Raw genomic sequence first — 13,799 nt, 5'->3', positions numbered from 1 at the left:
TTGAAGATGTCCCTGCTCATTGCAGGGGGTTGGACTAGATGAGCTTTGAAGGTCCCTTCCAAACTGATTCTGTGAGGCAAAGATATAGATGAGACTTGCAGATTCGTTTTGAAACGTTCAACATGATGAAGACCTAAACTGCTTCATCACACTGCGTTGCGCTTGCAATGATTGTGACAGTTCAATCAGCAGTGTTGGAAAGAGCTGTCTTTCTCTGCTAGCATGGCAGCAGCAAATTACTTCATTAAATATCACCACTTCTCTGAACAGGGCTTGGCCTGGCTGCTAATTAGTGTGCTCCGGGCTAGGGTAGGGCTCTCAAAAAAGCATGAAAGGAACAACTTAACTGCTGTTCTGGTTACGTTCGTTTGTGCTAAAGTTGTGTTAGCTAATTATGTAGTTTATGCTGATGATTTTATTGACCTTGAGTTTAAGTAAGGGTTGTATACCTTAAATATGTCGCTTTTTCCCGCCTGTTCAATGAAGATTGTTTAGCTGGAGTTAGAGATCAGCAGAAACTTCAAGATCATTTAGGCCACTGGGGCTGTACACGCAATTTCATTATCTGAAACTCGTTTAGACCATTTTATGCAATTTCTACTTAATCAGATGATATAAGCATCAACATCTGAGAAGCAGGGATATGAAAAAAAACCCTGAAGAATACAAGCAATTTATGTGTTAGCAGTAATAAAACCATTCATGCTCTTATCTTGCCAATTCCTTTCCTGCTTTTCTTCCCACCCCAGTCCCACAGCTGCACTTGCATCTTGTTACCCTCGCTCAAGATCACTAGTTCACTCAGTACTTAGAAGCATCGTATTTTGCTTTTTGATCAGACGCATTCCTAAAATCCAAATGCAAATGAAACTTATGAAGAATTTTTAAATTGGAGCAATTAACTTGCTAAGCATTTCCTGAAAGCATCAAATGTTACAGCACTCTGAATTTACAGTACTTGTCACTTCCCAGACTAGCCTGAGCTGCACATCCATTTTCTAAATGAAGGAGGTTATTGCAGTTTAATTTAACAAATACCATGGAATTTGCACCAAAGCTTATTTCAGGCAAGTATTCTGATACCTCAATAGAGCAGAAATGTCGCTTTAACCAATAAAACATGTTTTTTTCCTTAGCAAGTGACCCAGCTCATACTTGATCTGTATTACAAACACACGTCTGTGGAGCTGTGTCAGCCAGGATTACATGAGACATATCCCTATCAAAAATATAGAGAGAAGCAGCAGCCTTTTTGCTGTTCCTGCAAGTTATCAAAAAACTGCTTTCAAACATCTGCCAGAGAAGTACGAGGAGGCAGCATAACTAACCTGACAGGCAATTCTCTCCCTCACAGGCCCTGCAAAAATACTGAGGCCAACAGAAACTCTGCGATTCAGGCATACTTCAGTAGACACAGCAGAACTGGGTTTTGCAAAAGGAGTGATTAATCTACCACCCTTCATTTGACCGTCACACACTCCTTCAGTTCTTCAGAATGATGGTTTCTTTGCCACTGGTATGTCTTTCCGTAACAACGTGCTAAAGAATTTATTTTTAAAAAACGAGCTTGAAAATCAGATGCAGTAACCATTAAGAGTAGGTTGGTGGGATTACTTTCTTTTTCAAAAGACAAACAGGACCACAGCACTGGGATAGGTAAATTCACATTTGTGGCTGAAGAGGGGGTAAGATGAGTAAAAATCCTACGTTCTCTCAAAAATAAGACAGTGGCATAGAGTGCCTAGTTCATTCCTGGGCTGATGAAGCTCAGAAGGGCCGTCATTCCCCAGGGCTGGGAGGTGGCTTCAGGAGATAAAACCCCACTGCTTGGTGTCCTACAGGTGGGACTTGCTCAGGAGGAATTTTTTGGATTGTTGCACTTTGCAAACTCTGTTCCAGCACGGGCTCCACACCCAGTTATGGAAGGGCTTTATAGAAAACAAATGTCAAGAACTCCTGAAGGCTGGGGATGAGGGAACAGAAGGTGAAGAACTACACAGCAAGACGCAGCTAAGGAAAGACGGGACGTCAGGAAGATGGAAATAATTTTTGTGGAAAAGACACCAGTTTTGGTAAAGAGAGTGTGTAGTGTCTTGGTTGACGTAAGCATGACAATTCACTTAGATCTGTTTCAGGTGGTCAGACCCAGCAGCAGTGTCAGTCTGTGCCTTTTCAGGCTGTTTTCTGTTCATAAGAGCAAAACAGCAGGAATTCTAAAGCAAGACATATGTGCAGGAGAATTACGGCAAATTCTGCCGTTTGAAAATCAATGAATACACCAATTACATAATACATAAAAAACTGAAAATGTAAAAAAATTGTGCAGACTCAACTAATGTGAATTTATTTATACAAAAAATGATACATATCCACAGGAATATTTACAACAACTTTAAACTGTTTTCATTTACAAAATAAAGATTCTATTCTTTTATTTAGACAGGACATTTTAGGGCTGCTGCAAATAAAAGTCTCTTTAGATGGTAAATACAGGAGACAGCAGTTATGGCAAACAAATGCATTGAATGTGTCTTTACAAACATCTCTTTATGTGATGATGATGTAATATACATAATTTAGTAATCAAGTTTCCACAAACAAAAAACATTTAGTAAAATGTGTTCTGTAGCTGCTCAGCTTTCCATTTAAGTCCTTTGGGCATAAAAATAGTTTTAAGTTAAAGAAAATTCAGGATCTTAGAACCTTTCATTTATTCAAGAATAAAGATGCTAGAATTAATATTCAATGCTAATGTTTGTCTCTACTAACCAATCTTAAATTAATTATTAACGATAGATTTTCATAAGAGGAGGTAGCCAGGTGTTTAAAAACTTCGAATCTTATTTTAGTGTTTAGTCAAATCAAGAAGTGAATATTTTTGATGGTAATGAATCCAAATGGGAGGTGAGCTGAGAAACAGGGTTTGGAAAGCAACCATCTGAAAATGTTATGAATCTGAAAATGTTATGAAAACGCCGATGTTGTGTGTTCTTCTTATAACACAAAACACTAGTGCTGGAGAAAAAGAGATATTCAAACATGTTTACAAGGACAATTTATTTCACACAGTATTAGACTGCGATATGCGTGCTATTGTTTTTAAGGCTCTCTTCTAAGCTATTTCTGTCACAGAAGATTTTTTTTTTTTTGATTGATCAACTAACTACTTCTGGAGGAAGTCCTTTGATTTTTACAGAACATTTTAAACTGTTTTCTCACTCTGCACCAAATCCTTGAGAGGTAGTTTGACGCCACACACAAGGCAGAACTTGGGCACCTTATTCAATATGCATTTTGACTTTTATTGCTCTGTTTTGCAGCAGGGAGATCAGTATGAAACCATAAATTGAAATTAAATTAGCTTGCTCCTAGCCAAATTTGATTCATTTGCTGGTTCATGGCCTTCTATCTTAGTTAGTGTGCAGTCCCTATAAACATATTAATGAGCTCTTCCCGTTGATAATATCAACGGGAAGGGCCACATCACATCTATATTACATAGATATCAGTTTTGTTCTGGATACAGTAAAAAGTGTGTCAGAAATCACCCTGAAGAGACATGCTAGTAGCTTACGTGGCTTCAGTCAGCAGCTGGTTTTAAAAATTAAGTAAAAGCCCTTTATATAGAACAAGAGAAAAATATTCATTTATCATGTTTGTATTAAAATAAAAAGAGAATAAAGGCTTTGATCAGACTCTGGTCACATCTCCAGCATTCATGAGGGAAGCCAGATCTACAGCCTGAAGTCCCTGATTTGGAAAGGTACTCTACTGAAATGTTTGAAGTCAATGAAATTACTTGTATACTTAATATTAAGCATTAGGCTTCCAAGCCTGCTAGTAACTTAACAGAAGCTCTAGAGAATCAAGCTTCTTCAGAGCTATGTTAGTATCTTAGACCTGATCTTGAGGTATTTGAGGGAATAAGAGAATTTTGGTTTGCATTTTCATCCTTGGTGTTTCTATAATGACTAAACTACCATCTATTCTCTTCCCTTTTTGAGGCCATAGAAAAATTATTAACATGGATTCAAACTGTTACTTAAAAATGAATTGTTCTTAATTCTGCTACCACAACTAGCTTGATTCAGAGAACTACTGAAAAGTGTTTCATACAGTAAAATCAACTGGCTACATCTGCATCGCATTTGGCATAAAAATGGCTTCCTTTCATGTGTTTTTCATAGTTTTAGTTCCATTTAAGCTATTACAGTGTTAAAAATTTTTCAAAAGTTAAATAAATGCACCAGAATCATCAGTAAGTATTTCCTAATGAGGTATACTGACAATTTTCTTAAAGAAAAAAACCCAAACACCTGAAACTGAATTGTGTTTTAAAGTGTCATGCAGAACAAATAATAGTGTGTAAACAAAAGGTATTTCAAAGAATGGCATACATTTCAATGCCACCTGCACTAAAAAAACCTGGGTTTTCTTGGTACGGCACAATTCCAGTTAAAACATAATATTTAAATATACAATAGTTTAAAATTTTGGGAGAGGGGTGTATATATTCATTTAACGTTCTTTGAACAATAGTTTATACAGTGTTTCATACTGCGTGCAGAACTCATTTGCCACAAAGTTTTGAAACAAATATGGTATTTCTTCTTTTCCCTGTGTATCAGAAATGTATTTTCTACTCTGCTTTAAATTACTACTGGAAACATAAAATATATCCTGCAATTGTTTGAAGAGAACTCATTTAGTGTCTTTGACATTTGTAGTACTGTAAAAGCTCTAGTGTCTTATCTCTGTAATTGCAAAGTCTGTTTTAAAATATTTTTCCCTTTTTTTTTTTATAATTGAACTGTACTTTGCAATTGATTCTGTGATACAGAATTTGTTGTACTGTTTTAATGTACTAGTATGCAAGATTTCAACTGCCTTTCAAGAAAAGGAGCAGCAATATTATGTAACTTCTCATAAAGGAATTTACATAGCCAACAAAGATCCAAAACCTTTGAAATTCCTATTCTGATCTGTTCTTGCTAAATTGCAAACTGAGAATCAGCAACTCAAGACCTATACACACGAGGAACTGTACAACTGCAACAGATTTTTTTTGTTGTTTTTTAAAAAACCCACAAACTTGAGGAATATGTTGACCAACCACCTGCCATTGTGAAGACATGGGCACTTAGAACCTCAATGCAGACCTCACAAATAATTCTGACCATTAAAGTAAACATTGGAATTTAATAAATAACACATTTTGTAGCAACACAGAAATGCATACAATTCTTTAAAAAAATATTACCTCACACTAAAAATGCAACTACTCCTAATCCTGACAAATATACAATTTTGTGTAAATTGAGACGGTAGGGTTCCGTTTCTTTGAACAGCCGCTGTACTCTGTTTTACCACCATCCTTGGACATTTTCTTTTAGACTTGCAGACATGATACGGACACTACTATAAGATGGTGCCTTCTTGAAAAGCTTCTATCCACCTATTAGAAAATTAAACACTGTTAGGAAGTTGCTGGGAAAAGTACAAATCACACTGCTCACTAGCTACAGATTCACAGAAGTAGTAACATTGTACTTCCATTACCAGTTGGTCTGTTAGTGCAAATGCCAGAAATCTATCCAAACATACAAAGCTTGCTGGCGAGGTATTAGGTATCAGTGCAAGGCCAGATAATAGAAACTTTTTTCCATTCCTCTTCCATCCTGAAGTTACATGCATAAAGAACAAGCAAAGCTGGGCAATCAAATGCTCAAAAAGTAGGAAATGCCAAGGTTCTGTCAACTTTAATAACATGACAGCATACCTTTTTTTTAAAAAAAAAAAATACAATATTCCCTTCCCTTACTTCACTGTAAACATGACCTGTGATGAATCAGGACACTACAATAACTGAGGCAGCCACCTGCATAACCCCAGCCCATGGCTTTTGCAGCCGGAAGAGGGGTCTTGGTGAACATGAGCCAACAGTGTCCCTGGCAGCCAAGAGGGCCACCTGTGTCCTGGGGTGCATCAAGCACAGCCTTGCCAGCCGGGCGAGGGAGGCGATTGTCCTGCTCTGCTCTGCACTGGTGCAGCCTCACCTGGAGCACTGGGTGCAGTTCTGGGCACCACAGGATAAAAAGGATATAAAGCTACTGGAGAGTGTCCAGAGGAGGGCTACAAAGTCGGGGAAGGTTTTGAGGGGAAGCCGTATGAGGAGCAGCTAAAGTCAATTGGTCTGTTCTGCCTGGAGAAGAGGAGACCGAGGGGAGACCTCATCATGGTGGCTTACAGCTTCCTCACAAGGGGAGGAGGAGGGTCAGGTGCCAAACCCTTCTCTTTAGTGACCAGAGACAGAGCCTGAGGGAATGGCAGGAAGACGTACCAGGGGAGGTTTAGGTTGGACATTAGGAAAAGGTTCTTCACCCAGAGGGTGGTGGACACTGGAACAGGCTCCCCAGGGAGGTGTCACAGCCCCAAGCCTGACAGTGTTCGAGAAGAGACTGGACAACACCCTCAGACACATGGTGTGAACTGTGGGGTTGTCCTGTGCAGGGACAGGAGTTGGACTCAATGATCCTTGTCGGTCCCTTCCAACTCAGGACATTCTATCATTCTATGACTAGTGGGGCTGAAGGAAAGAAGCCACAGGGCACGTGGGCTGGGGTGCAGGAATGGTGCTGTTGCACGATGACACGACTCCTCCTGTATTCACACACACAATGTGTGCTGCTAATGAATCACATACTAACAGACAGCCTACACATTCTATCTGTGAAAATACAAGTATATGGAAAGGGAGGCAAAGTCCCAAACAGCTGATCCAAGGTGTCTGAAACTGGAAATTCAAAGTTAATTTTCAAATACCTTTACTCCCTATAGCTGTGGTTTCTGCTCCTACTTGATTGTGAGGGTGATAAATATCCTCACCTTCTCAAAGATGCTGCAGAAGTTAATGTTTCTGAAGCACTCTGATGCTACACTGACAAATACAGTAAAAAAATTGAATAATTCTGTCTTCCTAGTGAGTGCTGAGCTGTGTGCGTGTAAAGTTAAGGGCCCACATGCTAATGATTTTTTTTCCCAAGTGAAAAATCTTACAATAAGTGATTAAGACAAAGATTGTAAAATTATCTTTATCATGGAAATTCAACTCTGTTTTAGTATTCACAGGGTATCTAAATGTTAGTCACAAATGTTGGCTCTTCCTCGCCCTGAGTGTTTAGCTTAGTAACTGTGTGCAGGTTCTTTGAATTCAAGCTTTTGGTAGGAACATATTCAGCGCGTGTAAATGTTTGTCTGCACACACAACTCAAACTTCTATCCCTTGCTTTTTAGGGCTTACTGGATTTTCCACAGCCATATATTAATTAAAAATAACTAAAATGGAATACAAATACAACAAATTCATAAACAGCTCAAGCACTGAACATAGTACTGGACTAACAAATTTAAGAGCTCATAAAAAAGTAAACATCTGCTAAATTTCGTTACTGTACTTGCACAAATATATCAGAAATCTCTGGCCCTAACAGGAGAAAGTAGTGTCCACTGATGCATACAGGTCAACAGTATGTTCTCTGTTTTTTATTTTTATGCTATCAAAGCAGCATTTATTTGGAAGTTCAGCATAAATCTCCTAAGGATATTAAATACCTGGAGAAAGCTTGCAATTTAAAGTAATTCATGTTATTCCTAGCCCAAATAAAACAGAGTATGTCCAATTTCAAGTTTTCCTACTGATGACAAAAGCCATTTTCTGAATAGGAAAACAAAGCTATTGAATGCCTTGGATTTTTTTAGTGTTTTTTTTTTTAATATATATATATATAGCACAAAGGAGGACACAGTGTAAACAAGAGAATACTATCTTAATTAACAAGGAAACCTTTGTGTGCATCTGCAAGACAAAATACCCCCAAAATCAAATGAAAACTTCCATATTTTGTGTGTAGAGAAATGTCATTAAGCACATTCTCAGCTGTGCAAAATTTTCAGTAGCCCTGGGTACTTTGTTTTTTTTTTTTTTAAGAGTATCTCTATTTGCACAAACTATACCTGTAGCCATTTGAATGCTTAAGTATTACTAATGGACTAGTCAGCACATAAAATCTATTTTATTAATGTAAAATTCACTTAGGAAAACGGCAGTGAAACCAGTCAGATAAGCTAGGCATATAGGCAAGATAAATGTATGGCTCCTGTGCTTGTTTCTGTAATAGTTTTCTCCATGATTCACATAGCAAATGTTTTCTACTGATTAATGATCAAGGTCATAGGTTATTTTATATAAAATGCACATAATACATAAATTGATAAATATGACTTCAGACTCAGACACATCAGCAGGACATGAAATGAAACAGGTTGAGTGTTCTTTGAATTCAAGCTTTTGGTCTGAATATATCAAGCATGTCTATGTGCTCATGCACATCTGCACACACACCTCAAACTTATGCCCTTAACTTTTGGGGGTTTGCTTTATAGTCACTGCCACAGAGGCATCAAAAATAACTAAACCTTACATCTGGAGAAAAAGGGACACAACTATTGGTAATTAACTCTTAAAATATATTTTCTGGGTTTCTCTAACGGTAACATTCAATTTTCAGTTGAGCAGATGAGAGAGGAATGCGCTAGGAAAAAGAAAGATTTCTTATTTTATTTTGGATTTTTCCCTTCTCCTGCACTCATTCTTTTGCAGAGGACAGACTGCTGCTCCATTTAAAGGATTTCAGAAGTCCTGATGAAACCAGGACCTTGTGTTTAAGTAACTCAAAAGTTTTATTTACATATTATATAATAGGCATATTTTGTACATATGCTTAATCTATGAATATTAATATTCATGACTTCTGAAACATTTTATAGAAATAAGTAACAAAGTAATTCAAATAGTTTCTTACTTTTGAGCTGAATGGGGATCATCTGCTTTGAATATATAAAATAAAGTGTTTTTGTGCAGTAAATGGAACACTCTAGACTCTGAGTTTTCATCTTTTACTTCACTGACTGTGAATCCCAGTAAAGGCTGGCTCTCTAATGCTGCCACATCCTATTTTATGGGGAAAAAAAAAGCAAACAAGACAAAATTAGAGCTTGTAAGACATACTAAGCAATGCATTTATACTCTACTCATGCACCATACCGTTGCAACAGATTATACAACTTGTTACAAATAGTCATGCACAAAATGCCCCTATTTTTAGTCTCCATGCTTGAATCAAGGAACAGGAAATAACAAAACCTTGCAGACTTCAACATTGCTGTTCCTCTTTCTATTGTCCTGATAACATCTACCTTGTCTTTCACTGTATAGTCTCTGTTTGGCTAGGAAAAAGTGGCAAGAGCAGCTAGACCTTTTCACCTTCTCTTCATTTAACTTCAAAACCTGGCTAAAAAGGCAACCTCTTCCCTTCCTCATTCATCTCAATTACTTCCCTTTTTTATCCTCTTGTATTTTAATTAATAAATACGATGCACAGCATTTTAGGAAGGAAAAAAAAAAAAAGGAAGTATTTTGATTCTCTGCAACTTGCAAAATAGTGTTTTGTAACTAGGCAGGGTCCTGCAATGCTTCTGAATAGAAAAAATAAACAAAGAATGTACATGAACACTGATACATCAGACAAAGACTTTGGTAATTGCCTCTACATTAGAAACAAGAGTATTTTGTGAAAGCAGCATTTCTTGGTGTTGGAAAACAGTCAAGTAAGGCTTAGCAATCTGTTTTACTATCTAAAGTCTTTATACCACTAATAAGTGGGTTTTTACCACTTATCTTAATATCACTTGGAACAAGTATAAGTATTTTAAATGGGGTTTCCTGGCTAAGGCCGCACTGGAGCAACCATTGTAACCTTCCCTTGAGATTCTTCAAACAGTGTCTCCTGGAATGGCTCATCATGATGAAAAATAGTTTAAAGAAAATAGGAAAGAGTTAAACTTGTGATTGCGAGCTGCAAATTGAAGCTACTCTAGAAGGCTAACATCCCAGAGGAAGCCAAGCAAAAGAAAATAAGGTGACCATCACCGGCTAATATGGCTTTCTTTACAGTTGCCAAAGTCTCCTTTGCAACTGCCAGAAGAGACACCATGCTCTAAAATATTTTACCCATCTTTGCAGAAGTAATTGTTTTGTACATAATTACTGAAGATATTATTAGAACTAGTTTTTTTTTTCACTGTTGCCAGTGCTGTGGTGGTAATAACATCACATGTTCTGGGCATAATTCAGAAGTGGTAAAATAAAGGTTGGCACTACAGCAGGAATAACCCAGTAACAAAACTGAGCACAAACCAGGAAATAACCAGAGAGTGGGGGTAATGTGGGGGTGAAGGAGGCTGAACTCTCCACACAGTCAGGATAGCTTGGGCCTTGCCATTTTTAAAGAAAGTGAGGGATGGCAGTACCTTTAAACAGATGCTTTGGATATTTTGCTCTTGAAACCTATTAGCAAACTATAACATATAATAAAAAAAGCAAACCTCAAGATCTTCCAGTGCTACAATACATCCACGTACATTGCAAAACATTATAAGGTGCAATAAAATTACACCCTCAGCACACACTGGGATGTGAACAGCTTATATATATATATATAGCTTAGAGATTATTCCACACTGCAATAGGCCTATACATTCTAAATAACAAAGCAAATGCCATTAGACAGGATGCATTTCTTATTTTCTACTGCAGCACTGTGTATTAAATAATAACTCCAGGCTGAAGAAGACAGTTTGAGAAGTCAAGAGGTTTAGTTTTATCATCTTCCAAGCATTCAAAATACCTTATGGAACTGCAGAACAACACACTGCAAGATGCTTTTACAATGTTGGCTTTGCCACTAGTTCAGTGCGATGCATCTAAAGAGACCTCCATGTACTCAACTGACTCAGAACATACCTACAACTGTGCAATGGTGTGCAGTGCAGAGATAACTCAAAGCTAGGTCTGGAATCAGAAACAGCATAGCTGTATCAGCATATTAGGGTACCAAGCTCACCAGGCCTTTTCAAAATACAGCAACATAATCTGATCCATTACTGCAAGGTGATCTAATTTTATAGCTTGTTTCTAGATCATAAAAATAAACAATTTAATTACAAATACAGTATTATCATTGGATATTTGATTTCTAATATGTAGGCTCTTACCTCACTAGCAGCATATGTGTATAGCACCTTATTTTTTATAACAAACCATAGGTGTTTCCATGGTTTCTTACTGCCCTTAGATCTGTGTAGGTAGCCACTCATTGTAGAGTCTTCTGTATTTGCTGAAACCTGAAGTGAAAAAAACCCCGACACCTAAGAGTTATGCATCTGTCTAGGTTTTTGCAGTACAGCTTTTTAAAAACAGATCTCCAGAAACTTGTCCTGTCAAAGACTCAGAGTCTTACCTGATCTCAAGTTAATGTTGCTAATTAACTCAGATGACTGAAAGAAAAATGATTTTGTCTGCCACCATCTACCTGGTCTGGAAGAGAGGTTACTGCAGACACTAAGGGTTGGAACTTAAATTGGACGCAACAGGACAAGAGAGGGCTGAAACACTGAGGACCACGTACAGCTGGAGAACAGACGTTCCTATATAAGAAGGAAAATTACTTCCTCCCAAGACCTCCAGTCTAGGTAGGTAGAATTTAGCTCTACCTTTCTTAATCATAAGCCAAGAGCTGAGTTGGTGTAGCAGTCTCCTGATTGAATGTTGGTGCAGAGGTAAGTCACAATTTCTTGAAACACAGGGAAGCAAGAAAGAAATTACAATTCTGGCTATCCCTCTGAATCACAGTCTCACAGGTATTTAAACAGTTTATATTGAGCTTCATAGTTTAGGTCCCTGCCTATATAAAACTAAGGCCCAAAGCACTGTTACAGGTGAATTTCAACTTCTGATTCTACGGAAGATGACTAAAATATGGAATATTTTTTTTCACTGTTAATATTGATGGTATAATAGCAACAAATAATTACTTTTGACCAATAAAACACTTACTTCTTTGAGGGCTGCAGGAATTTTTTTCTGCTTTCTTCCAGAAGGAATACTGTGTAATACTGTAGACAAGGCACTTGATGGAGATTTATGGTTGACTGGGGATCCACTCTTAGGAGTGCACTGGTTATCTAAAATGCATGGGATGAATATATTGCTTTCATGTCACAGATGACTAAACACAGGCCTTCTTGGACTTATTTTCTGAGAAGCAGCCAATACCTTTATTCTGATTATGGTACTTCAGATTAACACCTCATTACATTAAATTCAGTGTTGAATTAACTTGTCACTCATCACCACCATGAGTTAAAATCTTCCAAATCACAATCAGGCTAAAAATCCACAAGAAATTTACAACTAAAGGGACTGGTCTAGTTTGTTTTCAAAGCCTGTTTTTTTGATGGTGAATTACCTTTGCCCATACATGGAGTGAAAATTCAACCGTTTAAAAACCACACCAGGTTTTTAGAGCAGTCCAGTCTGTGCTTTACCTCTGTTCCCCAACTCCGTCCTTTAATTCTCTACATCCGTTATCTCCTCAGCTTTTTTCAGTATGGATGCTGTAGGGCTCCTCTTCAGCATCATGCCATCACACAGACTTCTGGAGATTCCCACCTCCAGAGAACGTGGTGTCTTTCTCCACTGCCACAGGGAGTTCCATCATCTCTCTTGGAAGACTTCTGCAACACTTCACTCCTTTGAAACACCCTTTTCTAGCAACATCTACTGCTGCTTCACCGCCCAGCTTGCAAACAGTACTTCATTAAGTCTACTTCTAGAGTTGTCCCTGAACATGAAATAACCAGCAGAGCAGGTGAGTAATCGGGTTGCCAGCTGTACTGCACCTGCTCTGCAGCTCTTTCCCAGCTACAAGCACCTGCAGTCACCTGCAGCACAGCAGCCTCTAGTGCCCAAGGCAGAGACCTGCGAGTGGTCCAGACGATCCACCTTTCCCACCATCGCAGGCTTCCATCACCACTTGGAGGGTTGTCGATGCTGCTTTCCACATGCCCATGAGCAATGTCAGCCCCAGCCATAGCTTGATTATTTCACTGGGGCATCACAGATTTCCTGATACCCTAGAGAGCTTGTGTCAAACCAGAGCCTCTGCTGGAGGGAAGGGCAGCAAACTCAGTCCCTGCTTATGGCTTGTTGGTGTATCTTATACTAGAGTCTTTGGACAGAATTCAGAGCAAGTCTTGTGAGGTGGGACTGGAATCTCACCTCACTGGGAGGTGCCTCCACTGATTTGACATTTGTTTCTGCATAAAGATATGAAGCTCCTTCAAAGAGATGGATTTCAGTTCTCTCAGGATGAAAAGGAAACTGACCCTGGGCCTCCTCTCTAAGCAAATGTTATTACCACCAGGCTATCTAAACCTTGCTTTCCAGCAGGCATCAACAGTACCATGTTCTCTGAAAGTGTTTCAATGAATATAGCTCTAGCTGTGGTGTTTTACATTGAAATCCATGTTGCCAGTGTGCAGTAGGCAACAAGTGAGGACTTTGCCCACAGAGGTGCAGATATGCCAGCTCTTGAATTCCAGATGAGCCAAGGCTGGAGGCTGAAGAGACTCAGCTTCAGCAAGATGAAGGCCCATGTATGTCTTTACAGAACTTCAGCTATCTCAGCATAGTTGGCAAAAATGAAGTTCACAGCCATACGAGTTACAGAGAGTAAAAGTACACAGGAAGCCACTGGGAGGTCACGATAAGCTGCAAGGACTTTAATACACATTTGTACCCCGTGATTAATGAAAAGTGATGTAACACTAGTTATCTCAAAAAGAAAGCAGCATAAGCTACATGTCATTACCATAGGGCAAATGCATGCATGTTTCGGGAA

The 13,799-nt window shown here is 38.5% G+C and overlaps 1 protein-coding gene across 2 annotated transcripts in view; it reads right to left on the bottom strand.

Annotated features, from left to right (window-relative positions):
- Positions 1–2,379: 2,379 nt before the first annotated feature.
- FGD6 (FYVE, RhoGEF and PH domain containing 6) overlaps positions 2,380–13,799 on the bottom strand; it is a 75,860-nt gene continuing 64,440 nt past the window's right edge. Inside the window, exons 18-21 of one of the 2 annotated variants that reach the window (XM_065657026.1) lie at positions 11,954–12,081; positions 11,113–11,241; positions 8,862–9,010; positions 2,380–5,455 (exon numbers count right to left, since the gene is read on the bottom strand). In XM_065657026.1, coding sequence (XP_065513098.1) covers positions 5,419–5,455; positions 8,862–9,010; positions 11,113–11,241; positions 11,954–12,081 — 443 coding nt within the window. In that variant the 3' untranslated portion in view covers positions 2,380–5,418. The remainder of the gene's footprint in view (positions 5,456–8,861; positions 9,011–11,112; positions 11,242–11,953; positions 12,082–13,799) is intronic. The other variant, XM_065657034.1, reaches the window with a different exon arrangement.

The sequence above is a fragment of the Caloenas nicobarica genome, chromosome 1 (assembly GCF_036013445.1).
Source record: "Caloenas nicobarica isolate bCalNic1 chromosome 1, bCalNic1.hap1, whole genome shotgun sequence".
In the NCBI taxonomy this organism is placed as follows: domain Eukaryota; kingdom Metazoa; phylum Chordata; class Aves; order Columbiformes; family Columbidae; genus Caloenas; species Caloenas nicobarica.
Note: the sequence above shows the minus strand (reverse complement) of the source record. Positions and strands in the feature narration are given on the sequence as shown.